The 27,102-nt window shown below is 36.3% G+C and overlaps 2 protein-coding genes across 2 annotated transcripts; one reads left to right on the forward strand and one right to left on the reverse strand.

Moving 5' to 3' along the window:
• Positions 1-3,898: 3,898 nt before the first annotated feature.
• Positions 3,899-8,860, forward strand: hpdb (4-hydroxyphenylpyruvate dioxygenase b). The gene is made up of 14 exons (XM_079897527.1): positions 3,899-4,065; positions 4,162-4,188; positions 4,396-4,458; positions 4,902-5,006; positions 5,137-5,179; positions 5,273-5,355; positions 5,665-5,754; positions 6,296-6,399; positions 6,508-6,585; positions 7,679-7,841; positions 7,918-7,989; positions 8,143-8,265; positions 8,441-8,557; positions 8,732-8,860. Exons 1-14 carry the CDS (start codon positions 4,063-4,065, stop codon positions 8,840-8,842), a joined length of 1,182 nt encoding a protein of 393 aa, XP_079753653.1. The 5' UTR covers positions 3,899-4,062; the 3' UTR covers positions 8,843-8,860.
• Positions 8,861-9,741: 881 nt separating this feature from the next.
• Positions 9,742-26,153, reverse strand: setd1bb (SET domain containing 1B, histone lysine methyltransferase b; the record flags this gene model as incomplete). The annotated part of the gene is made up of 19 exons (XM_079896051.1): positions 9,742-10,991; positions 11,135-11,272; positions 11,423-11,542; positions 12,491-12,616; positions 13,303-13,451; positions 13,587-14,783; positions 15,868-16,086; positions 16,482-16,904; positions 17,618-17,705; positions 17,869-18,053; positions 18,246-18,333; positions 18,935-19,090; positions 19,201-19,857; positions 20,011-21,357; positions 24,527-24,648; positions 24,803-25,067; positions 25,581-25,679; positions 25,845-25,987; positions 26,111-26,153. The coding sequence occupies 19 exons, from the start codon at positions 26,151-26,153 to the stop codon at positions 10,818-10,820; spliced, it is 5,739 nt and encodes a 1,912-aa protein (XP_079752177.1). The 3' UTR covers positions 9,742-10,817.
• Positions 26,154-27,102: the final 949 nt, after the last annotated feature.

Raw genomic sequence — 27,102 nt, forward strand, 5'->3', positions numbered from 1 at the left:
GCTGTCATCAAACGGGGACGCGCGCCGTGCGCATGCGCATTTCAAACCTGCGCAGACCTGCAGCGTATGGAACTTTTTTTGAGTGTGTTTTTCGTTTTGTATTTACAGTGGGTTTTCCACCATTTATTTTAACATTACATAAAAACTATTTATACATTTAACTACTTTAGAGAGTTAATGATTGACTGAGAACTCGAGATTCAATGAGAACATTAAATTGACAAATGTATTTTGGATAATGAATTGTTTGATCAGCAGGTGTCGCTACCAGCATTTGATTATAGAACAATCGAAGATATGCAGTATTTTATGGTGTGTTGTGGAACATTTAGTTATATTTTCTTTTTTTAATCTTTCAGATTTGACTGCCTTTCTGTTGATGTTGCAATAATAACAATAATTGCTCTTAAATTGCAGAGGGGTGCCGTCTGTGCCTGTATGTATAATAATAAGAACTGTTATAGGACCAATTTGAATAGAAACTTTGTAATTGAAATGCATAACTTGTTTAAATGAAACTGCACATATATGCAAATACAAATACAATACAGATGAATAGCATTAATTTCTTTATTACTGACAATATGACAAAATACATCCAATCATGTGCATAATGTTAATATCACATATATAATGACATGTGCAAAGTGAATGTGAACAAATTAATAAAATCTAAATTATAAGCGTATGTGCTTGATACAACTTTGAAAATCATAAACAATATGAATCTTATTGTAATTTTTTTCAATGTACAAAACATTACATGTGCCTTACTGTTCATTTGATTAATACAGTTTGACAGAACTAAAATACATAGATAGGACCCTATATTTGTTTCGTTAGTTCAGTAATAACAAAAATCATTCTGTGCAATACACTATAAAGATATATGATCAATAAGTTTTGACAACGTAAGTTTTTTTTTACTTTGCTTTATCAAAATAAGTAAAGCAATTTTAAAAAATGTTTTACTAGTTATAAAAGATTCAACTCATGTTCTAAGTCAGTTTAATGTAATTTAAGTTGAAATTACTTAAACATCCAAGTTGATTGTACTTAAAAATTTAATGCAGCAACTTTTTTTTACAGTGATGAATGTGATACATTATAGCACACAGGTGATAAAATAAAAAGACTGAGAGAGTTTAATTTAATCTGTACCTCATCCTGTATATTTTGTCGCAATGTCTTAGTAATCAGCATTATACATTCTATTCACCTCCTCGGTGCATCTATTTTTTTCTTTGAGATTCATTTAGTAGGATTTTTCTTGGTTGTCTTCAATAATTCCATGGACAAACAACACGGAATAGCACAGAAGAGGACACTTGTGCTCCTCAGCTCTCTCCGCAGCTGTTCATATTGAATTATCTTATCCTGTGATCTCTATCATTGATTCTGAAAGTACAGAATGATGCTGGTGTCTCCCCTGATGGCATTTTAATGACCTTTCCCAGCAATAGTATTGGGGTCTTAGACCTCTCTAGCATGCTGGCTTACCAATGCGAGTCCTGCTTCGCAAAGCCTTCTTGACTTTCTGTGCAGGAGGTAGAGAAGGAGGCAACGGCTCAGGAGGATGACTTCTCAGCAACGTTGGAGCGCTGTTGTTCGAGGCGGTCTCAGCACCCCAGCCCCCCAGTGGCTCTGAATTGGAGCGGGGCCCCAGGGAAAGAGGTAGGCAAGTTTTAGGTGTGATAGTGGTCATTGTGCGGTTGAGCACTCGTCTCCTAGATGTTCCCAGGGGAGGCATGCTGGGAGGTCTCTGTTTCTTGGTCTCCATGGGATCGACTGTGTGGTTTCTGGGAAGCGCAGTGGGAGTTGTGCGAGCCAGCGCTTGTGTTCTCAGGCGGGTCTCCAGGCCGCAGAGCGCCCGCTCCGTGTAGCTTTGCATGTCGCAGCGAAGCTGAGCAAGCTCCTCTCTCAGATCCTTCTTTAATGTCTCAATGTTCAACAATATCTCCTCCAACAAGACTACACATAATTCTTCACCTCTTTCCTTCTTATTCTCCTCAGTCATTTGCTCTTCTACAGTCTCTTTCTGGACCACCTGATCCACTGCGTTCTCCTCAGATGAGCTGATCTCAACTGTGTGTGATGGTTCATCATGTTCCTTCTTGCTCTTCTCCAGTTCCTTGATTTGGTTTACAACATCCATTATGCCCATGCGATGACCATCCAAACCGGCCTGCGTCCTGATCTGACTCCTCACCAAAGAGAAGACTGAATGGATTCTAGCCTCCTTTTCTTTGCCTGTAACCGCCTCTGCTGCTTCATTCTTCTCCTCCATTTCTTCATGAACAGCAGGATCATGTTCCTCAGCTTCAACCTGCATGTTTGCTTCCTCCTTCTCTCTGTCCTCTCGGCTTCTCCTCTTCTGCAACCACTTCTGCACAATGGCTGGGTTTTCTGCTGTCTGCTCATTCATGATGCTCGGCTTTCTTTGATCTTTTCTTCACTTTTTTTCGCTCTTCATGCTTGTTTTATAATCTTTTTATAGCTTGTCTCATGTTTTATTATCTCTTTGTTGTTTCTTCGTTCTATTCTGATCTCTCTTATGACTTGCGCTGAGATCACATTGAGCTAAGAGAGACCAACGGCACTGCATTTCCCCTGAGAACTGTATCTGTCCAATCAGCGTCGGCTACAGACTGTCACTGTTCTCTCGAGAAACATACCTCATGTGCATCAACATCTTTCCCCTAAACGCTCCCATATGCTCATTTGCATATCAGCTACTGCCAGTCTACAGCTCAAATATCTGCTCTCAGTAGGTTTGTACTTCTGAGAACACATAAGAGTTTCACACTTACATCAGATGGATTCATAGTAACAGTAGCACCGCGATCACAAATCAGTAAAGAGTTTTTTTTTTTGTTTTTTTTTCTGGGCCACACAAATGTTACTTTATTTCCAAACAGAAAACTGATGTAAATACTTTATGAGAGCTCCTCATAAGACACTGAATTTATAATAAACATTATATATATATATATATAGCCTATATATATATATATATATATATATATATATATATATATATAAAGCAAATTATTTTAATGTTTTAGTTATTTGCATTTACGCTTTTATTCAAAGCCACTTATAAAAGTAATAATTAAAAGTTACATCACATCTGATATAACTGTCCTCAGCATCAACATTGTCACTGCTAATGAAGTCCCCAGTCGGTTATAAGCATTTTGCTATTTAAAAGGGGGGAGCGGGGGCTGTTACACTAAACGTTATGTTTACCATCATGATGCATTTATTAGAAGGGGAGTGACAGAGAGGAGTTAGAATTTTCTGTGTCAGTATGACAATGCAGTTCTTTAAAATCATTTAGGCCTACATTAATTGTTTCCATACTGAAATTTAACTAGCTATAAATTAATTTATAATACAATTTATACTAACTTAATTATTATTATTATTATTATTACTGTCTAATGAAATAGGCTACGAATGCACATTAAAAAAAAGGGAATTAATAGTAAGTTTAACCTAACTTTTACAATTCTACCTCAGAGAGAAAAACATGCATCAATCTTCATGACTCCTGAACTAAATCGTTTCACATATCCATACTCGCACTGAAAACTACAAACGCAACTCAATAGCCAATAGGGTTGAAGGACCGTGTTCCTCCTCTTTTGCATGGGAGTCAAACATCTAAAGTTACAAAAAACAAAACCTCACTCAAAAACCGCAGCAAGTCTTTTAAAACGGACAGAAATCCAAAGATCGATTATTCTGTTGTACACTTGACTGGTTTTGTATTTTTAGAGTTCGATGTTTACATTTGACTTGCTTCATAGACTGCATAGTTTTAAAACCATAATAATTATATATTATAAAGTATGTTATATTATAGATTATAATAGTGTATCAATCTGTAAAATAGTAGCTTTTTCAACAGCAGAGCATCTTGCAGTGCCGCTCTCGTCCTCTATGGGCGGAGTCTCACACACAACTCTACAAATTCACATCTGGAGCATCTGCACTCACCACATCACCTCATTTCTGACACTGACCCAAGAAGAAGGTGTCTGCAAGAACCACTAAAAGATGGTAAAAAACTTAATTTTTAAGACATTTTAAGATTTTGATTTGTTAACTGACCAAACAATTCAAACAAGCCTAAATTTCTCGTTTATTTTTCTACAGACGTCCTACACTGACAAAGGTGAAAAGGTATGATAGCATTATACATGCATGCTTTAAGAAATATGTCCTCTTTCTCCTAATGTACTGATCCTAATGTCACCTGCATGCTGAACTTTGTTCTGATTCTGATTTTACTTGTAGGCTACATCATTATACTCTTCAGACTCTAGATTAATTCTGCTTATAAAAGAAGGTTAGTACATCACAGTCGTTTCTGCTTTTATATGTCAACAGCATGAGCAGGGCAGGTTTGTCTGCTTCGACCACATCACTTTCTGGGTTGGAAATGCCAAACAGGTAATTCTTTAACACAATAAGTTTGTAGATTTAGTTTGTTTTATTGAATATTAGAGGAGGTGTCCAGTAGGGAGATGCTATTGGCTCTTTTCAGGGGTGGAGGCAATAAGCTTGCAGAGGCAGAGACCACCATCCTCCACTCACTAATTTCTTCCATATTGAGACTTTTTGGGCACTTCTGTGATTTCCCCAGTAGATGGAGCCATTATCATACTACACATGTTGAAAAAACAAAAACAAAAGATCTTTCACTTTGAAGATTCAGTGAATAGTTTGTGTCATTTAGCCTATATGAATGTTCAAAATGTATACACACCGATATAGATATAGATATCATTTTATTACCCATATTCTTTTAACTTTATTTTCTGTGATGAATTTGATCAGATCTCCCCATCTTGTCATTTTCTCTGTTTTCCTCTCTGTGCTGTGATACATCTCAGGCGGCATCTTATTACTGTAATAAACTGGGGTTTGAGCCCTTGGCATATCGTGGGCTGGAGACAGGCAGTCGTGATGTTGTGTCTCACGCGGTGAAACAGGGGAAGGTGAGAGTCAGGTTGTGTCCATCCTCTTCATTGCTTATGCATTGTGAAGCCTGGCCAGTTTGATCTGCTTTGGTCAGAATTTTAAAAAGCCTCATAGAAGTGATCGCTGATCAATGTTTTCTATACCCAGATTGTTTATGTCTTCACCTCTGCCTTGAATCCTGGTAATAAAGGTAAGACTGATAAATGAGTATTGCCGTTTTTGGTGTTTGATTATCTTTAAAACCACATCCCGTACTGTATGATCTGTCCTTTTCCTTGAACAGAGATAGGAGATCACCTGGTGAAACATGGAGATGGTGTTAAAGATGTAGCTTTCACTGTAGAGAACTGTGACTTCCTGGTAGAGGTAAATGCTCACTGTAAAAAATCAATAAGTTTAGACAACATATGTTTTTACATTGCTTTAACTCATTGAAATAAGTTAAGCAATTTTCAACATTTTTTATGAGTTAAGCAACAATTTTTTTAAGTCAGTTACATTTTTGGTGAAATGAGTTAAATATCCAAGTTGATTGTACTTAAAAATTTAAGGCAGCAACTTTTTTTTTTTTTTTTTTTACAGTGCTGATGGTTTCTCTCATGTTCTATCTGTTAAAAAACACCTGGGCATAAATGTGCAGTAATCACCTATTGATTTATTCATTTTTTCTTGCAGAAAGCAAAAGAACGAGGTGCCATTATCGTTAAAGAGCCTCATGTTGTGGAGGATAAGTTTGGCTCTGTGAAGCTGGCAGTACTTCAGACAGTATGTATAATCTCATGTGTTTATATAAGTTTAAAAAATAAATTAATACTTTTATTGAGCAAGGATGCATTAAATTGGCCAAAAGTTACAGTAAAGACATTTATAATTTTACAATTGATTTATATTTCAAATAAATACTAGTCCTTTTAACTTTCTATTCATCAAATAATCCTGAAAAAAAAGTTTCACGATTTCCACAAAACTATTAAGCAGCACAACATTAATAATAATAATAAAATGTTTATTGAGCACCAAATCAGCATATTAGAATGATTTCTGAAGGATCATGCAAGACTAGAAGTAATGATGCTGAAAATTCAGCTTTGCCATCATAGAAATTGATTACATTTCCGTTATTTTAAATTGTAATTATATTTCACAGTATTCTTGTTTTACTGTATATTTGATCAAATAAATTCAGCCTGGTTGAGCATAAGAGACTTCTTTCAAAAACATTTTTACCGACTTGTGTGCATATACTGTACATATATATTTAAATCTTTCAACTTTTTGTCCCACTTCCGCTCTGATTCCATTTTAGTATGGTGACACCACTCATACTCTTATAGAGCGGACAGGATATAATGGGCTCTTCCTCCCAGGATTCCATGCTCCTCTGTTCTGTGACCCTTTCTTGGCAAAACTGTGAGTGTGTTTATGTGTCCTTGTCTTCTTATATAAGAGGTCCATATCTCTGATCGTGCCTGGATGGATTGTTATATCATTGTCCTTTTCTTGATTGTTCTTTCACAGGCCAAGCGGGAAGCTGGACTTCATTGACCATGTGGTTGGAAATCAGTCAGACAATGAGATGGTTCCAATAGTAGATTGGTAAAAAAACTTTTCTAAACACATTGTTGAACTTATTTCAGCTGCGTAATTGTGAACAGGCAGACAGCATCAGACCTCTGAGCCAGGGTTGTCAAGACCGAAAAGCACAAAAGAAGTCACGAGGGGTACTAGCTTAGAACATCGCAAGTCTTTGGGGGGAAATTCCCTATCCGTCCCATCCAGTCAGAATACAACGAGAGCCCTTCCCCAGTGATCAGCAGTGTGTCTCCATGGTGAGGATGGAGTAAAGACAGAAAGGAAAGATCAGAAGAGACTCAGAGAGAACAGACAGAGACAGCAGATGGGGTGGTTGCATTTCAGTCTGTGGTAGTGGACGACTGAATATTATGCAAGAAAACTCCTTAGTAAGTATGACTCAGCAAAATTACTTTTCAAAGGATCTGAGACACCATCTGGAGACAGTTAGACACAGTGGGGAGGGGGAAAAGAGGGTGTTGAGGGGTGGGAATAGAAGAATTATCTAAACCAGACCCCATCCCATCATGTCCAGCTCTTGTTAAAACACTGCACAAATAAAACCAAACTCATTTTGTCTTGATTTCCAGTGCAAACATCTACACATTCTTAAATCAATATACATTTACTTGAGAAGCAAAATGACTTAAGATACTAAAAATAGTTTATGCTTAAAACAATTTTTTTTAAAAAAGTATGTCAATGGGGAAAGAAAAAGAAACAATTTTTTTTTGTTGCTGCTTTTGTAACCATTAACTCTTTTAAATTGAATACATTTTTAAGAAAACAAGACTTTCTATTTTAAGTCATTTTCCATCTCAATTAAATGTATTTTGAGTTAAGTTTTTTTTTTTTTAATGTATAATATTTCTAATGGAAAAACAAGAGAAAAATATTAAGAAAATCTATGAAGATAGATTCATTATAAAACAAAATATCTAATTTTGTTTTTAAAATGAAAATGCATTTGTTTCTAAAGGAAGAAAATGCATCCTACAAATAGGCCTAAAAACCATATGACTTCTCCAAAAGTATTTATAATCATTTGGCAGATCATAAATTGTGACTCACATCAGGATCACTGTGTTTAACTGACCTGTCATGCATGTGTATGAAGGTATCAGAGGAACCTGCTGTTCCACAGATTCTGGTCTGTAGACGACAAGCAGTTACAGACTGAATACAGTGCGCTGCGCTCCATAGTGGTGGCCAACTATGAAGAAACTGTGAAAATGCCGATCAATGAACCAGCCATGGGAAAGCGCAAGTCCCAGATCCAGGCACGTATTACAGACATGACATCTACTGTACTTTCATCTATCCATTCATTCATTTGACTATCTTTTCTCCTTTTAGGAGTATGTGGAGTACTATGGTGGCCCAGGGGTTCAACACATTGCCATGAACACCTCTGACATCATTACAGCAGTGAGTAAAAAAAGCTTTTCATCCAAGGTTTTACAACATTGATACAGAGATAAAATATATTTGTAGAGTGAAAAGGGTTGGAATTGTTCTTTGTGAAAGCTGAAAAAGTTTACTTTAGGTATGTATATTGCATTGACAAGGATATGTTTTCAGATCCGTAACCTGAAGGAACGTGGAATGGAGTTCATGTCAGTGCCTGACACTTATTACCAGCGGCTCAAGGAGAATCTGAAGCTTTCCAAAGTCAAAATTGTTGAGGACATGAGCATACTGGAGGTACAATACAATAATCAAAGTGTTTATCAGCTTACTATCAGAAAAGTGAAACAATGCAGAGTTTACATTTTAAATATGTTCTTTTGGTTGAAGGAAATGCAGCAAAGAGTTATTGGCCACCTGATTTAACAGGTCTGAAGCAGAATGTGAAAATAATGTGGCATTGTTTATACAGGAACTTAAAATCTTGGTCGATTATGATGACAACGGCTACTTGCTCCAGATCTTCACTAAACCAGTACAGGACAGACCCACCGTGTTTCTAGAGGTCATCCAGAGACACAACCATCAAGTAAGACTGCTAATATAAATCTCAGAATATAGCAAATATTTCAGAAATCATTTCAGAACATACATTCATATTTAAATTCGCAATGAATTGATCAAATCTATTGTTCGGAAATGTCTCCTAAATGTGTAGATATGTGGTAGTGCATTAATAACAGAGAATCCTCTACTTTTTCAGGGTTTTGGTGCTGGAAATTTCAAATCTTTGTTTGAGGCTATTGAAGCTGACCAGAATGCCAGAGGAAACCTCACCATCCTTACACCCAATGGCACATCCGAGAAACTCTGAATAGGCTTAGTAAATGCATGGTATAGCCTACATATTGAAATATGCACAGCACACTTGCTGACAATTTGCTTGGTCATATTATTGATATTTTTCAAGTATGGGTCATATATGTACCCACGTGTTTCTTTGCAAACAGACACTTTTGACCCTGTGTGGAAAGAAACGCAATCATGAACATTTCTACCACATCTCAAATTATGTTTTATGTTTACAAATAAATGATGGCCTAGTGAAAATTAGATTTTTTTGTAATGAAATGTCCTTCGTCTTGCCAAGGCTAATTTCATTGTTAGCATTTTATGTAGGCTATCACTTCACTGATGCATAATTTGACAAAATTACAGCTTGATTGGAAATGAAGCACAATAATAAAAACTGAAAAAAATCCTTTTCATGAAAATAGCCTAACTTTGATTTTTCTTTGTTTCACGTCTTATTTTTCGTCTCGAATTCTTAACTGACACTGCCTCCTTGGAAAACAAGCACACTAGCCTAAAAACTTTTTGGCCAACATATTGTGGTGGAAATAACGCCGCTGCAAAGACGCAGTCATTTACGTTAAAACATAAATAAAGTCAGTATACGACCAAAAATATATTTATTCGATAACAATGATTTAAATTGTCTGCTTTAGGCGCCTGCGTCTTCAACGGGGAATTAGCTCAGATGGTAGAGCGCTCGCTGCGCAAGAGAAACGCGATTGGTCAAAAGTAAGCCACAGGAGAGAAACGCGATTGGTCAAAAGTAAGCCACAGGAGAGAAACGCGATTGGTCAAAAGTAAGCCACAGCAGAGAAACGCGATTGGCTCATGTGGGCTTACTTTGGCTCAATCGGTAGGAAGCAGCAGGCGCAAGCGAGAGGTAGCGGGATCGATGCCCGCATTCTCCAATGACATTTTTCCTTGCGTCAAAAATAGTCAAAGAATAAAAAATACAATGTAAAGGTTTTACAAAGCTAAACAGTGTTCAGCGGATAGCCGACTAACTAAGGCACCCATTTTTGAAGCACAAAACAAAAACTAAAAGTAGTGAAATTAATTCAAAAACATATTATTTTTGTCTTTACATTTAGTCTATAAAGTTTGATAGAAGGCAGAAAATAAAAACATTTATTTGGAAAAATACACGTTTTTATTTTAATTTATATTTCACAATAAAACTCATGAAAGCATATTTAACTTGAATCCAATTCAAACCTTCCAACAATAAACATGGTGAAAACTAAATTTAACCAGTGATGGCCTGTTGCTCTGAACATTTTCCAAATCTACACAGAATATCAAATCTGAGTTTCTGGAGATGACATTAACTGCTTGTGTATTTTCATGTTAAACTGTCATTGAAAAATGTCTGCGAAGGTCAGGAATATGTTATGTCCTTGTCAATATTTAAAAATCCGTATTCCTAAAAGACTGCCCTAGTGAAAAATAAATATACTAAAATGTATTTGAAATATGCTAAGTATACTACATATACATTTACATATTTTTATACACTTAATATAAATGCCCTGCAATTGTACTTTTAGTGTACTAAACTGGTATACTTTAAGTCTGCTAAATTGGAACAACTAATTTTGTACTTAATGCACTTTAGTTATCCAGAAATAGTGCTGAGGTCCAACTAAAGATATAAGTATTTTTGATTGTGTATTTGATACTTTATGTACTTTAAATATCTTACATTTAAAGACTGATATTATACAGAGATCATACTATCACTAATAGTGATGTTAAATCACATTTTAGGTTTAATATTAAGAAATGTGCATTGTACGCCAAATAAAGTTGAATTATAATATTCATATCAGTAAGTCTCAAGCGATATGTCAGTGAATATGTTAATGGATTTGTAGTATACTTAGTATGAAATAAATGTATTATAAATACAGGAGTTTGTTCTTAAAAAATAAGTTCATGTACAGTTTGAAACTTGTTTACTGCTAATACTTTGAAATTGTGAGAATAGTCCTTGTCTAGTTGAGAGTTCCTCTACAGTTCTCTGCACCACACAGGCAGGGGATCTTCTCATCCTCAATAGGGAATTTGTAATCGTAAGTGATCTCTTCATTTACAGCAATAGGTTGCCGAGAGTAGATGACTATCTTCTTCTGAGCTTCTACAGCGATGACTTTGGCATAGCAGTTCGGCTATGGAAGGAAAAACACATAAATGAAACCAGTAAGCACAAAATGTTAAAAATGGAAATGAATTAAATTCATAGCAAACACTAAACAACAAAAGGAAACTATTCTTAGGCATACTGACAATGTATTATGAATTAATGACTTACATTGCAACTGTGATTGATGAATCTTGCCAGGTTACCGCACTTGGTTGCATCAATTATTGTGTCCTGGTCTACCCGGAAAAGATAGCTGCTTCCAATACCCTCGTTTTCATAGCGCCTTTCACGCATGTCTGCTATCACCTACACAGACAGGATTTGGGATATGATAATAATATACAAATTAATTTGTGATTATCAATTTACTGCTTGAAAAAGGCCGTCACTGATGTTTATACTCAGAAATGACTGCTGAAATCTTAAAATATTTATTTTGTGTATTGTGTATCTCACCTGCCGAATGCTCTGGCCTACGTATTCAATTATCATTTCATCTGCCGCAATAGGTTCCTCTGCAAACAGCCCCCAGTCATGAATACGACTCTTGCCAAAACGCAGCCTCTTCTTACGGAACTGTAAAGAGGGAAATATATTTGTGCTCCATGTGTGGACCATACTGAAAAATGCAAAACTGGTCTGTTGTGGACTCTTATGGCCCATTCACACCAAGAACGATAACTATAAAGACAACTATAATTATAACTATATTAGTGTCCACACCAATACACAATATCGTTCTGCACAGCAAAAAAAAAAAAAACTCTCTTTCTCTGTATTTTTTCCTTGTTTCCAGTACAAATATAAACATGAGAAGCAAAATTACATGAAAGTATCGTTCCTCTAAATCATTTTTGGTATAGTTATGGTGTGGACTACCGTATCCACATTGAATTAGAACGATTACACGAAACGAAACTTTATAATTATTGTATATGGAATCACAGAATAAAAAGTAAAAAAAAAAAAAGGTAATTGTGAATTGTGATCTCTAAGTTCTAACTTTTTCTCAGAATTGCATAATATAAACTTGCAATTGTGACTTAGTCAGGATTGCGTAAAATAAAGTCACAATTGCGAGTTATAAAGTCAGAATTGTGAGATATAAACATACAATTCTGAGAAAAAAAGTCACTTTTTTTCCTCAGAATTGGACTTTATAACTCGCAATTGCTAGTTTATATTTCACAAAATGTTAGAAAAGAAGTCGGAATTGCGAGTTATAAAGTCGGAATTGCGAGATATAGACGCTTTGGGAGTTTATACCAAAATTCTGACTTTATAATTTGCAGTTGTGAGTTTATATCATGCAATTCTGACATCATAACTCACAATTGCGAGTTCATATCTCAATTATCTTTAAATTGTTTTATTCAGTGGTGGAAACAAGCTTCCATAATTGTTATAGTTATCACACCATTGGTGTGAACACACCTTTAAAAAATAATAATAGGTTTTTGTGTTTCTGGTGGCTCTAGCATCTCATATGCTGTGTTATGCTGTTGTTGGGACAGCTGGCCTCACCTTGAGCTGGTTGAATTTGAGGAGGTCACTGTCACAGCTGAATGAGGACAACAGACGACGCTGTTCCGCTCTGAGTTCTGAACCTGATCTGGATGAAGATGGAATCTGAGATGGCACACTATTTCCCTGCATAGATCAGAACATAATTCTCAAATTACAGTCTATTACTTTTAAAACGTGCAAGTACTTTTAAACTTGGTCTTGGATTTTATACTGACACCCACTGGTGTGGATGCATGAAGGTTTTGATTAACTTTGTCAAATTGCACAACACACCTGGTTATGTCTCTACATTCTGGCCATGGTAAAATAAAACAGCCTTTTCTAGGTCATTGATATAGTCTTCATTTAATCCCTCAATATATTCAATTTAATCCCTATATAAAACAAAGTTATACCCCTCAAAGTAAAAATGACTTAGTGCACCTTTAAATCACTTCATGCAAAAGCACACAGAGAAACACATGAAGCAGAGAAATAACAGAAGGATGAAGTCTTTAAACATGTTTACAACTGAAACAGTCAAATAAATGTTTTTCTTTCCAGTGTTATTTTTGTATCATTTATATACTATTATAGTATTTATTCATATTTAGATTTATCAAATTTCAGTTTAATTTTAACTAAAGTTAAACAGTTATTTTACTATTTATTAATACTAAATTTATCAATTAATACTTTGTTTTTTTAATTAGTTTTTGTTTTTTATATAGCTTTAATTTATCATTTTTCAGCCCATTGTATTTCAAAACGTAAACGAGTTTTAATGATTTTAGTTTTAGTTAACAATAGCAACACTGTTCCTTTCTCACCTGAGTTTCTACAACAAACTCATCACAGAGATACCGCAGCTTTTCCCTCTTGCTGATGAAGTAATATCCCTCACTACGTGCACAACCTGTCATGTGATTCCTGACCCCATCCAGCCATCTTCCTGGCCAGTCGTCAGGACTGCTGGTTGGTGCAGCAGAGTCAAGGAACAAACAACAGAGCAATGTGCATTTGGAAAACAAATTTGACACAATCCATTGGATACAAATTACATTATCAAGTATTCTATGACATGTTTACATGTGTATTATGTGTTTAAGGATATGAGGATGTGGGATCCAGCGTGTTCTCCTCAACCAATCACATTCTTTATCCTGCACCACAAGCCTCTCATAGGTGGCCTTCAGGTGCCTGATCTCCTCCTCATTCACTCCTTTAGTCCACACAGCATGGACGATCAACTTCTCTCTTCTCTCAGAGCGTGGAGAGAAGATGAGGTGACGTCTGGATGATGATTCTCTCCATTTTCTCCATAAACATGACGACTCCTGAACCCTTTGATTCTCATTTAGTTTACATTTGTCTTCTAGCAAACGCTTCTGTCTGTGAGCTTCTGGTAGTGTTTGTTCTGTCCTGATATCTGAAACACAATCCAAATGCCCCAAAACCTGATTTGAAGAAGATTTTGTTGTCACATTGTTCACTTGTAAGGACGAATGAGTATTTATATTTGGGCATTGTCTTCTCCTTTGTAATTCAATCATTCGTTTCCTCATTTTAAGCCGCGCTCGTCGCCTTTTCAAGCGCGCAGAGTCCAAACACTCTGTTTGATGTGAGGGGATATGGCGGTTATGAGGTTCATGACCATTATCTATACTAAAATTGTTAGTTTGTGCATCTGACTGTGCAAAACCAGAGTTGTGATGATGGAGTCCACTAGCCCACAGCTCTCTATGCTGAGCGTTTCTCTCTCCGTGGTTTAGAACAGGTGGAGATGGAGACATGTCTCTCCCTGGAGTCCTTGGGATCATGCTTTCAGCACATGGAGACAGAATGGAGTTAGAGGGGCTTCCCATTCTTTGTAAAGCTTCTTGCAGTAATCCCGCTGGTGTTATTCCCTCAGAGTGATAAACGTGGGCAGGACCATTGAAGCAGCCTGGTGTTTTTGGTGTTTCCTCATATGCTGGGTATAAGAAAGAGAGAGGAGGACAGTGGAAAAGGGGCGAGGAGGGAAGTTCCTGGATGCCTGTGGGAGAGGGAGGAGGTGGTAATGGTGTAGGAGGTCCTGGAGGTAGAATATGACCCTCAGCCTCCTCCATTTCCAGACATCCACCAGGTGTGTGTGGCAGCTCCAACTCCTCAACCGCAGGAGGAGAAAATCTACGCCCAAGCTCCATTTCAGGGTCACTGTCAGACAAGGATCCAGTAGGTGTGATGGGTCTAAGGTTCTCAGAATCCTCCAGTGTTTCTGTAATGACTCTCTGGTACTCTGAATCTGTAGAATATTGTGTCTCCAAATCATCTGAAAGCAGAAAGATCCATGAATTCTGGAACTAACAACTATTTGATCTGTTGATTATTTATTTGATTAGTCTGAAATCGTCACTGTTGGGCGGAAACCTCATATCTCCGTATTTTGTCCCCCCATACATCATTACTATTGATCTCCTTTTACATCTGTCTGTGAGTTATGCAAATATTTAACCAATGAAAAGTATTAAAAAGAGTGTGTGACTAATCATCGTAACTCCATTAGATCATCAAACTGTTGGTCAACCCTCATAACTCTACCCAGCCTCTATCGCGAATGAAGTGCTGTATATATTTTGGACCGTCTCTGCTTGTTTGCAATGCAAGGGTAAATAATGAACTGGTTCTTTGAATAAGTACATAATTTTTACTCAAGAAACACTATATATTCTCTATATAAAGGCTAATGTTTTATGCTTTTGAGGAGAGGAGAAGAGTGTCTTAGTCTAGCATTTGTCTTCGAGACATTGCCAATACTATCTTAAACAGCCTTAAAAAAGCACTTTGTCTTTAATAACATGAAATTTTGCCCAAATGCCAGAAAAAATTGAGTGCCCACATAGCTAACATTAAACTTTACAAACTGTAACGTAATGCGATGCACTTACTTTCTCAGATGCAGACGTTCTAATGACGGACAAAACACGCATGTCCGAAATTTGCTGATCAAAACCCTCTTAACTTAATTTGAGCTTGATTTTGGTAAAATGTTAATAATATTATGACATGCAAGTGTCGGACCATACATAAAGCCACAATATCAACTTTGACAATACTGTGTTTAATTATTTAAAAAATACAGTTTTTTCATTTCCTGAAAAATTGCTTTCAGTTTTTTTTTTTTTTTTAATGCGAACCACACTTTTAGGGCTTTGTGTTCACACTTGAGTTTACAAGAACTAACAAACCTTTACAGTAACCATAAAGTAATTTAAATCCCTCCACTTGAGTTTGCATAGGGCACATCTCCACTGTTTTTGACCAATTCAGTATAAAATAATAATAATAATTATAATAATAATTGTGATTTTTATTGTGATTATTATTGAAGGTGATTTCTGATCAGTGAACCTTACCAGACAGTCCTCTGTATGTAGGAGACGGTGGGCTTGGCAGCTCTGACTCCTGCTCTGAGAAGAATATCACTGGGTCTGGGAGCTTAAATTTGTTTGTTAAACAGTGTTTAACTGGGTCCTGTAAGGTGTATCTGAGAGGCTCAGATAGTTTCAGACCTTGCATGTACACTCTTACACTCAGTTCCTCTTCTGGATCCTCTGATCTCCTTGGATTTAAATCTGCAAGAGCAGAAGCACAAATTACATTTCAAATGACATGAATTACAAATTGCATCAACACTGATGATATAGACATTTCTTAAATGTTCTGCTACACCAACTGAGGTCAGAAAACTATCTCTGATATACAGTAACTAAAAGAAATTAAGAATTATCAGAAACATCTACGTATGTAATGTAAACTTCAAATAATAAACCACTAGTATTAGAGTGGATATTTGAAAAAAGATCTACTAAATGTCCAGTTCAAATTAAGTTATGACCTATAATCTCTAAAAAAAAATCAATATACAGATAAAAAAAAGTCTTTGTTATGCATGATGGTTTTGTTTTCATTTTGGAAACATGGAGGTTGATTTGTGATTTATGTGAAAACAGAAAATCAATGAACTAACCAAACAAGTCATGGTCCACAGCACTTTCAACTGAATCTGGAGCAGAAGGGGTCACAGGAGGGCCGAGATCTTCTTCACAGTGTGTGAAAGACAAGTAAAATGGAGTGTGAATCATCTCTTGGTTTTCCTTATTATCCTCATCTGAAGAAATCCATATCTCTTCTTCTATTCTCCTGTCCTCATGTAGAGTTTCAGGAAAAGATCTTTCACCATCCAACTGATCTTCCTCCCCAGAAGAAAGACTGTCTGAGGAGTCGTCGCTTCTGTCGTCTGAGGAGGCAAAGACAGATCTAGAGGAAGCTGAGGAGTCAATAACAGATGGAGAAAAAGCTGAGGAGTCCGAGACAGTTCTGGGAGAGACTAAGGAGTCGTATCCTTGGCTTTTAGAAGCAGACGAGTTTGAACTTGTATGGCTGATGGTATCTGGAGGATAAAAAGAGGACTATAAAAAAGTTGTCATACATGATATAGAAAATATAATTATTTTGAAATTGTTAAATATTATATATGTAAATATTATATATATACATACACTACCGTATTAAAGTTTGGGGTCAGTAAAACTGTATAATGTTTTTGAAAGAAGTATCTTAAGCTTGCCAAGGCTGCATTTATTTGATGAAAAATACAGTAAACAGTAATAGTATTACATATTAAACTAACTGTTTTCTACTTTAATATATTTTAATGTAACTTATTCCTGTGATGGCAAAGCTGAATTTTCAGCATCATTACTCCAGTCTTCAGTGTCACATGATCCTTGCGGCTCAAGAAACATTTCTTATTATTATAATGTTGAAAACAGTTGTGTTGCTTAATATTTTTGTGGAAACCATGGTGAGTTTTTTATTTTATTTTTTATTCTTTAATGAATAGAAAGTTCAAGAGATCAGCATTTATTTGAATTATAATTCTTATGTAACATTATAAAGATCTCTACTGTCAATGTTGATAATTTTAGCATCCTTTGCTGGATAAAAAATCAGTAATTTCTTTCTTTTTTAACGTACTGCCTCAAACTTTTCAGCGGTAGTGTTTTATATTTGTATGTAAATTAAATATTATATACATTATTATATATAATATATAATTAAAATAATTATTTTATATAATAATTAACAGATATCAATGAAAACCTGAATCTGAGTAATCTTCATCCTCTATTACACAGGCATCACTCTTCTTATCTTTATGTACTTCATCAGCTTTCATCTCATCACCCTCCTGAAAAACACAATAGACACCAAACATGTTCATTAATGGCAGGGGTCAATTATCAACTCTCCTAAATACAGTGTTATCTCCCAAGCAAACATCACAATTTCTGCTCAAAAATCTATATTTCTTTTTATACGTGCATCTGCATTTCAAATAAGTGAAACAGTACCTGAGCAGACACATCAACTTCCTTAGATTCTGGATCCTCCACCTTCTCAGAATTCTCTTCATCTTCTTCCTCCTCACTTTCTAACACCATTGGCCTGGAATGCCTGCGTTTCACCATGGTCTCTTCACTGGCATTTTTGGTCATGTCCTCTCCAACATTATTTAGGGCTGTTTGCTGCTCTGGCTCTTTAAGAAATAAATGTTGACCATATTTTGTACAAGATCTACTTAAACTTTATACTGTGAGATATAAATTCACAATTGAAAGATGTGTCACATTGAAATAAAGTCAGTGAATTAATTTCCATAGTTAGATCCTTTTTCCACACTCAAAAAGGTTTTTCTAACTCCATGTGAAAAAGCCAATGCCAAACTGACCTTCTTCCTCAGTTTGTTCAAGACCAGGAGAAGGACAGATCCTTTTAACATCAGTGGAGTCCTGACCTAATGGAGCCTTCCTTTTTAACTGAGCATAATGGAAAAAATAATGAAGTCACACAATGATTCTCAACCAAGCAGCCTCAGCAAACTTTCGAGGGGGCCTCAAGAAGACTTACAATTATATAATATAAGACAAAGCAATCCCTAAAGACAACTGAAAATCTAATTCTAAATACTTCTTATTTTAATTCACTCCTCCAACAACCCCAACAACACCTATTTTTTTTTCTTTTTTTTTTTTCTTTGAAGAAGCATGGCTCCCAGGATAGGTAAATTAATCAAATTGTGTAACTCCATGGTAATAATGTATATTCATTTTTGTAGCCAAGCTGTAAAATATTTTATTGGGTAGAAACTGAGTAAAAAATATATCACTGGAAAATTCATGTTTTTGTGGACAATGGTGTGAAAATTTTTGAGAACCATCTCGTCATTATTCATTAGAGTTTTATAAATTTTATAAAAATTTCCATTTCATTATAGGTGTTATTTTTTATCCAAAAATAATAGTGCAGGCAATACCAAAGTGTTAAGCATGCACTTCTCTACAGAAAACATACTAAATCAGTTCTTCTATATTTTCTCTCTCTCTCTATATATATATATATGAAGTACCATATTTGTACCTTAAATGATGGTAGTTTAATGGCACCATGCAGACTCATTATTTTTCCTGTGGCCAATACAGAGCCTTCTCTCTCAGCAGTCATTCTCAGGCATTGCTCCATCGCTTTAAGCTTGATGTCTTTATTTCCTCCTGATTTAACAGATGGGGCAGATACCTGGGGGCGCACAACATGATATATATGAAAATAATGTTGAAATGGTAATGGAAGTATAGATCGACTCTACACAGTTCATCACTACAGTTGAAATAAGAAACAAATCCCACCTTAGCTGCCTGTTCTTTGTCATCCCACCACTCATCAAACGCTTTGTAGGCCACAATCTCAATCATCCTGCGATGTATGTCTTTCTTTACGATAGCCTGCAGCTCTGCAGCAACAACAGCTAGAACTCCATCCACTGTGGCCTTTTGGGGCAATTCTTTCATAGGGGCGTACCCCGGTGGGGGCACTGAAGGGTCAAACCTGGGCATAGAGGGAGGAGGCCAAGGTGGTCTGAACCTTAACATGGTAGATGAACACCCAGCGGAAGGGTAAGGTGGGCGATGAGTCATGAAATTGAAAGGTGGGAAGGGGGGTGAGAATGAGGTTTGCACTTGTGTTATTCTAGTTGGGATAGGAAGAGGTATTGCACTACTCTGCCAGTTAGGTGATCTACAGACTTGCTTGATCTTTGAAGGAGGGTACAATGAACAAGAAGTCGGAAGAGTGTATCCAGGTAACAATGGATCCCTAGGAGAAGGAGGACCCAGTTTTGTTGTCATATTAGGAGGCACAAGGGAGGGGTAGTGAGCAGATGGTGGTATAAGGATTGGATGTGGGGGCATTTGAGGAATTGGAGGGGGTAAAGAGCTCCTGTTAGTGCAGATCACTGGTATACTAGATGGCTGATCTGAAGTATCTTCATCTTCTTTTAGGTTGACCTAGGGAAAAGATTCATATTGATGTAAATGCTTAGGGTTGTCTCCAATTCAGATTTGAATTGAGAATTCCTTTTATATTTTAAATCAATTCCAGAATTTGAACTAAGGCAGCAAACAAAAGTAGATGGCAGTCTAGTTCTATCAATCACTTACAGTAGTGCTAGAGGATATCTTGGACAAAGGCTTCTTGATTGATTGAAGTTCATGTTCATCTTTTGCCACATCACAGAGTGGAGTGAAACTCGCATCCTCAATGCTTTCTCTTGGATAAGAGTATGTATTGAGATGGGAGCCAGTATTATTTGCACTAGACGATGTTTGGTCACAATTTAGGACAACATCTATGGAGCAAGAAGAAGAGTGGCTGGGATCATGCTCTTCAGTAGCAGTCTCTGAGTCTGAACCCTCTTGGTTCAAAAGGGGCAGAACTGGACTTCCAGCACTAAGAAGCATCTGGATGCGAGAGTCTAGGCTTTCAGGCTTTGATTCCGGAGCAGGAGATTCAGGAGAAGGACACTGCACTATGGGGTCTGAAAGATCTTCTGTGGTTTCAGAAGAAGGGCACAGTTTTGGGGTATATGAGCGAGAAGATTGGGCTTGTGGTGGACAATAAGTTTGGTTCACCTCTTGAGTTTTGCAAGATACTTGGGAAGCAATTCCATTGAAAATATTTTCTGAAGCATTTGCATTTATCTGCATATCAGAATGAATGTGATGAACATCCACTCCAATAGCATTTTGCTGCAATTTTTCTAAATTTGGAAGTATTGGTGGATCTTCAGCAACAGATCTGTGATTAACACTGAGGCCCTTGACTGAGCCAGTAAAGGTTTGGACTTTGAGCTTATCTGAATGTGATGGTGTGGCTGGACTTTCCTGAAATTTATTAAAAGGCACTTGATTGGCCATAGGTACAGAGCGGTGGTGACCTCCTCTGTAAACAGGTCTATGTATATAGTGGTGTTGTGGCCTATGGTTGTATGCGTTTTGGTACTTGCTCTCGAGAGGTCTGACCCGGTGTCCTCCACGAACATGGTTACTAAGGTGATAGTTGCGTCCTGGAGTTCTTTGCCTATTCGAGAAGCTACTGTTTTGCGAGGGAGCTCCACCTAGCATCCAAAACTTTTGCACAGCACCTTGAATAATGCTAGGTTTATTTGAGACTGGTTGAGTCAAATGACCAGACTGTTGCTGTAAAATGTTTGGGATGGATTGTTGAATAAAAGGGACATTGAAGGCACTGGTTGTCAACGCAGACTCATTTGGTGTCCTTTCACACTGAGATGGTGTGCCTGGTCTACTGTGGGTTATAGAAGGCGTGCAAGGGGTATCTTGGTATTGAGGGGTCTGCCAGAAGCTATTAGGTGTATCCTGATGCATGCTGGAGTAGGCAGTATCCATGGATAGAGGTGTAGAACAATCCAATGACGGAGAGCCATTACATACTGAGGATGATGATGATGATAGTGTGTACGACAGCTTCTTCAGTGGTCCACACTCCTGAAAGATTGAAAGAGATTTACAAGTGAACTAAAACAATTTTAGACAAGTTTCAATATAAAAACCTGAATTTGCAAATGCACTTTCTGTATACTTTGTGAGAATCTCTTCTCTAACCATTGTATGTCTCTTCTGATGTAACAGCAAAGTTTTAAACCATAAATGTTAAATGTTAAAACCAATATAATATAATATAATATAATATAATATAATATAATATAATATAATATAATATAATATAATATAATAACAAAAAGAGCTATAGTTATACAGATATAGTAAATGTACTTAAGCCGGAGGGATTCAATTAAAGTTCCAGGAGGTCAGGTCTCTATATTTCCTTCCCAGCTGACGTATAGACAATACTTTTTTGGAATTGTTATTTTTATAGAGATTTTTTTTTTTTTTACAGTACGTGCACTTGTGTGTACTTACAGTGTACGTACCTAAGAAAGTACTGGTTAATATAAGGTAATGACATGGGTTATGGTTAGGTTTAGGCGTAGGTTCAGGGTTAGTACTTATTACCCAGTTGCCAGTTATTGTAATAACTATAAGTACATAGTATGTACATGGGGAACAGGACTGTAAAATAAAGTGCTACCATGTTTCCAACTGGGCAGCAGTAGTACTTAAATTGTAAAAGAAAAATATCTAAAACAAAATAGTCATCAAAGATGAGGTTATTTGTAACGTTTAGGCAAGAATCTGGTGAGAATCCAGTTGCAGCAGTATTTATTGAAAACAAAAACAACGATAATCCAAATACAGGATCAAAACCAGGAACAGGAGCAGGAATATGAAATATAATTAAAAGAGAAGGAACTCAACAGCTTCACACAACATGCAAAAACAACAACCGACAAGACTGAAACACAGGGGTATTTATACACAGGAAGAAACAAGTTAACGAGGTAACGAGACACACCTGGGTAGACTAATCAGCATGGAAAACTACAAGGAACTACAACATGGCACTCAAGACAGGAAGTAAAACAAAAATCCCAAAACCAACACAGAGCACATATGACAATATTGGGTCCCAAGAGCCAAAGCAGTTGCGTCTGAGAATTAAAAAAATAATAATATTTCATCAGTTGAGCCCAATTGGATATGAATATTAAAAGGCAAGATCAGGTGTTGTATTAGGCTATTACTATTTTACATTTAGATACCTATGTATGGCAGGCCATATGATGTGAGTGGGTTCAGGGTTTTCCTCTTGAAGTCAAGTCAAGTCAAGTCAAGTATATTTGTATAGCGCTTTTCACAATACAGATTGTATCAAAGCAGCTTCACAGTATTAAATTAAAGTAATACAACAAGGTTTGTTTCTAATGAAATTTATTTATTGATAAAATTAAATTAAATATTCCCAAAATATCCCCAACTGAGCAAGCCAAAGGCAACAGTGGGCAGTGGCAAGGAACCGAAAAAACTCCATCAGGTGACCTAATAGTGAGCTGAAACTCCATCAGGTGACCTAATGGAGAAAAAAAAAACCTTGGGAGAACCCAGGCTCAGTCGGGGGCCAGTTCTCCTCTGGCGTTTATGAACTAGAGGCCGGATTGTAGTTTGAACTGTAAGATTAAGAATATTATATGAATGCCTGGCTGAAGAGATGCGTCTTTAATCTAGTTTTAAACTGGGAGAGTGAGTCTGAGCAACAAACAGTATCAGGAAGACTATTCCAGAGTTTTGGAGCTAAATGTGAAAATGATCTCCCTCCTTTGGTTGATCTGGATATCCTAGGTATGACCAAAAGCCTCGAATTTGTTGATCTTAAAGAGCGCGATGGATTATAGGGCGATAGAAGATCCGTTAAATAGACTGGAGCTAAGCCGTTTAGGGCTTTATAAGCAATAGTAGCAATACCTTGTAAATAATACGGAACTTTATAGGTAACCAATGTAGTGATGATAAAATCTGTGTTATATGATCATATTTTCTTGATCTAGTAAGAACTCTAGCGGCTGCATTTTGGACTAACTGTAGATTGTTTATTGAGGATGCAGGACAACCGGCTAATAAAGCATTACAGTAATCTAGTCTCGAGGTCATGAATGCATGAACTAACTTTTCTGCATCAGAAACTGATAGCATATTACGTAGCTTAGCAATGTTTCTAAGGTGGAAAAAGGCTGTTCTTGTAACATGTGAAATATGATTTTCAAAAGACAGGTTGCAATCTAATATAACACCCAGGTCTTTTACTGTAGAGGATAAAGTAACAGGACATCCTACTATGTTAAAGTTGTATTGTGAGAGGTTTTGTGGGCGGTTTTTTGAACCGATAAGTAGTACCTCTGTCTTGTCTGGATTTAATAAAAGAAAATTACGCGATCCAATCTTTTATATCTTTAATACACTCTGTCAATTTGGATAATTTATCGTTTTCATCCGGCCGTGATGAAATATATAGTCTGAAGTCTGGACCATTTTTATATTTTGCTTAAAATAAGTATCTACTAAAAACAAACAATGTACATAATAATCAAGACGCTCTCATTATGAGCAGAAAACTTAGTTAACTAGTAATTCCAAAGTTTTAGTTGTCTTTCCTTGCCATCTACAAATAATTTTCCCAATTATAACATAGTTTATTATAAAATGCTCTTAGCATGCTAATTAATAGGCCTAATGCTACATGTGGAGAAAAAACATCTCGTCACAAACCTGGTTTAAACGGTCGGAGCCATATACTGTATGACAGATAAAAATAACTATATTTACTGCATTCTCGTTTTATGAAGTGTTTTATCAAAAGTATCAAAAAAAAAATTGTTGATAAAATAACCGAGAGAGAGAAGCAATGCGCATGGAACGGAAAGGGCTTGAATGAAACATGTTTGGCTTTAGATAAAATATTAGATGAGCATTTGTGGTGTGAACTGCTCCGTTGTTTTGATGCGCTGCCCACTTTAATCTGTGGAAAAGTTTTTGTCTCACCGTCCGGTTCGAACCAAGCCAACTATTTAACATCCCTTAAAGATAAATTATTTTTTAATTTTTTTATTTGCTGAAAAAACCTGTTTCAGCAAATGTGAAAAGAGATTAAATAATCACACATTTTTAAGGGTGCTGAAAGATGAGATAGCCTTTCACAGATTAATAGGGGCCTGAGAAAGGGGGAGAAAAAGAAAAGAAATGCCTATGGTCTTGTACTCACAGTGAAAGAGTCAGTGATGAAAGATGGTGACTGGGGTCCCCAGGCCTCTTCTCCAACAGGGAGAGTAAAAGGTGTATATAAACCACTAACAAGCATCTGGAAGTAACGGTTCCTCTTCACACCTAAAACCAGTCAGTCAATAAAGATCATGAATTATATAATGCATGCAAATACAGTAAATGTGTCTGCATAGACATGTTTATGAAAACCTTTATTTGGAACTGATAAGGTAGTAAGAAAAAAATTGAGAAGTAAGAGATGGAAAAATGTATTTACCTTTGGGGTCAAACTCCACATGAATGTTGTTTCCCATCACAGAAGTGTTGTGGAGCTTTTTTACTGCATTATTTGCTGCCTTTACAGATTCAAAAATGACCTTTGCTATTCCTAAATGCTTCTTATTTTTCGGGTTATATAAAACTTTCAAATCTTGAACCTCTCCAAAGTGTTTACACATTTCAGACAGGAATCCATCTCTAATGTTGTCATTAAGCCTTGCAAATGTCAACTCCTTCGGCGCTCCAATATAATGCTCATCAACCTAAAAAAGAGATTTATTGACATAATATGGTATTATTTTATAAATCCTAGGGTCCCTATGGCAATGTAAAACAAACATCAGATACACTCCTGCCCATTGTTTATTTACATGAATAGTATTGTATTTTTATATAAAGTGTTTTTGCTCTGGTCAAATTCATCCCAAACACAATGTTATATACTTTATCACAATTCTACTTTGTGATGAATAGTTCAATAACAATATCTGCCTATAGGGATTTTTATTTAGGTCAGAGAAACTAGATAGATTTAAATATATTAAATATATTAAAATAGGTTAAATAGGAAAACAACAGGTTAGTTTAGCAATTATAAATAAAACAGTAGCCAAATACATAGAATAAAACACATTTTTCTCTTGGACTCCAAACATAAAGAATGTCAGTAGCCTATCAATAGAAAATAAGGGTTAAATGTTTATCATTTTAAAAACGTTGCTTTTACTGTAGGCAAAACATTACACAATGCATTCATTTGCATTCATAATACTAACCTTGAATTTGGGGACCAGGAGATCTGTTTCTTTGAATTTTGTCCAAAAGCGAGTAATTCTGGGATCTCGAACAACATCCACAGGGAAACATCCAGGATGCTGACAAACAACAATTTAGTAAGCTTCAATTGTACAATGAAAAATACAACTACACTGTGTAAATATGATTTATTGAAAAAAATGACATAGGCTTGGTCATTAAGTTTGATAACTAAGCATTATGTTTACTGCCGGTATTGTTGTTCGCCTTGAAATCATACTCACCGGTGCGCTGAAGTGCTGTCCATCATATCGGTACAGTTTCTGACTTCCGCTGCTCAAATCCGGATCAATAATCAGTTTGTAACAACTCCAGTTTGGAGTTGCATCTTCCAGAGCATCAAAACTACCGGTTTTTAATAATGTATCTAAATTGGAGAATCACAGCACACGATGACAAGGACTGTTTCTACACAACGGAAACTGCGGTTGAGTACCGCATATAAGTAGGCCTACATTAACACATATTTTGATACAGCTTTATTTCTTACCGTTATCTTTCCGTTGACCCTCCTTTTCGACGCTTTCGAACATGATTCGCAGTCATTGTACAATGTTAGTAAATTTCTCTTTATAGGACGCTGATTAAAAACGATATTTCCTGTAAGTATCAGAAGGCTGTTGTCAGGAATACACTGTAGGTCTTACGTGTCCCCCAAGAGAAGCAGCACATCACTGCTGCACAACAGGTGGGAGGAACCTGCCGCCACACCCGCACTGTCATCAGGACAGATACAAAAAACAAAACAAAAAGAAAATTCACTGTGGATCTGCAGAATCCTGCAACTGATTTCAGCAGGCAATATGAACAACACAAAATGTAACCAAGACACAAATTCTAACGAAATCTGCTAGGGTAAAATATTGGATACAAATATTGCAATAATTATTAGGCCTGTTTGTTTGTTGGACACACGACTGTTCATATAATCTATATAATAATAATAATAATAATATTGATAAACCTTTATATTTCTACATAGAGAGTTAGAACAACTTCTACTACCTCAGGAGGATTGTGGTCATGTGTGAAATTGATTTCGCTAATGTGATTTGGTAGCTGGGTAACGGTGTTAAATGACTTAATGTTACTACATTTGATCTAACTGTAAGGATAAAATCTCCTGGGATGGGGAAATGTGGGTACTTTCCAGCACATTCACAACATGGCTAATACACTCTCCAAAAAGATGTTGTTGGAGGATGTAATGAATGGCCATGAAAATACTTTGACTGGCTGATTATAAAACAATGCATTGCATGACCATTCCCTTTTGGACCACATAGAATAACATAATTGTTACATAATACTTTTTTGGCTTTATTATGCCTAAACGAAAACAGAATTGTAACTTGATTCTTAGCCATATAATTACAGATATAGGGCCATTTCTGCATTGTCCAAAATTGACCATGGCTGGACCATGTGATTGTTACGGAATGGATGTGTCAATGAAGCACACGACGAAGGATGATTCCAGAA

This window comes from Squalius cephalus, assembly GCF_949319135.1.
Source record: "Squalius cephalus genome assembly, chromosome: 16".
Classification (NCBI taxonomy): Eukaryota; Metazoa; Chordata; class Actinopteri; order Cypriniformes; family Leuciscidae; genus Squalius; species Squalius cephalus.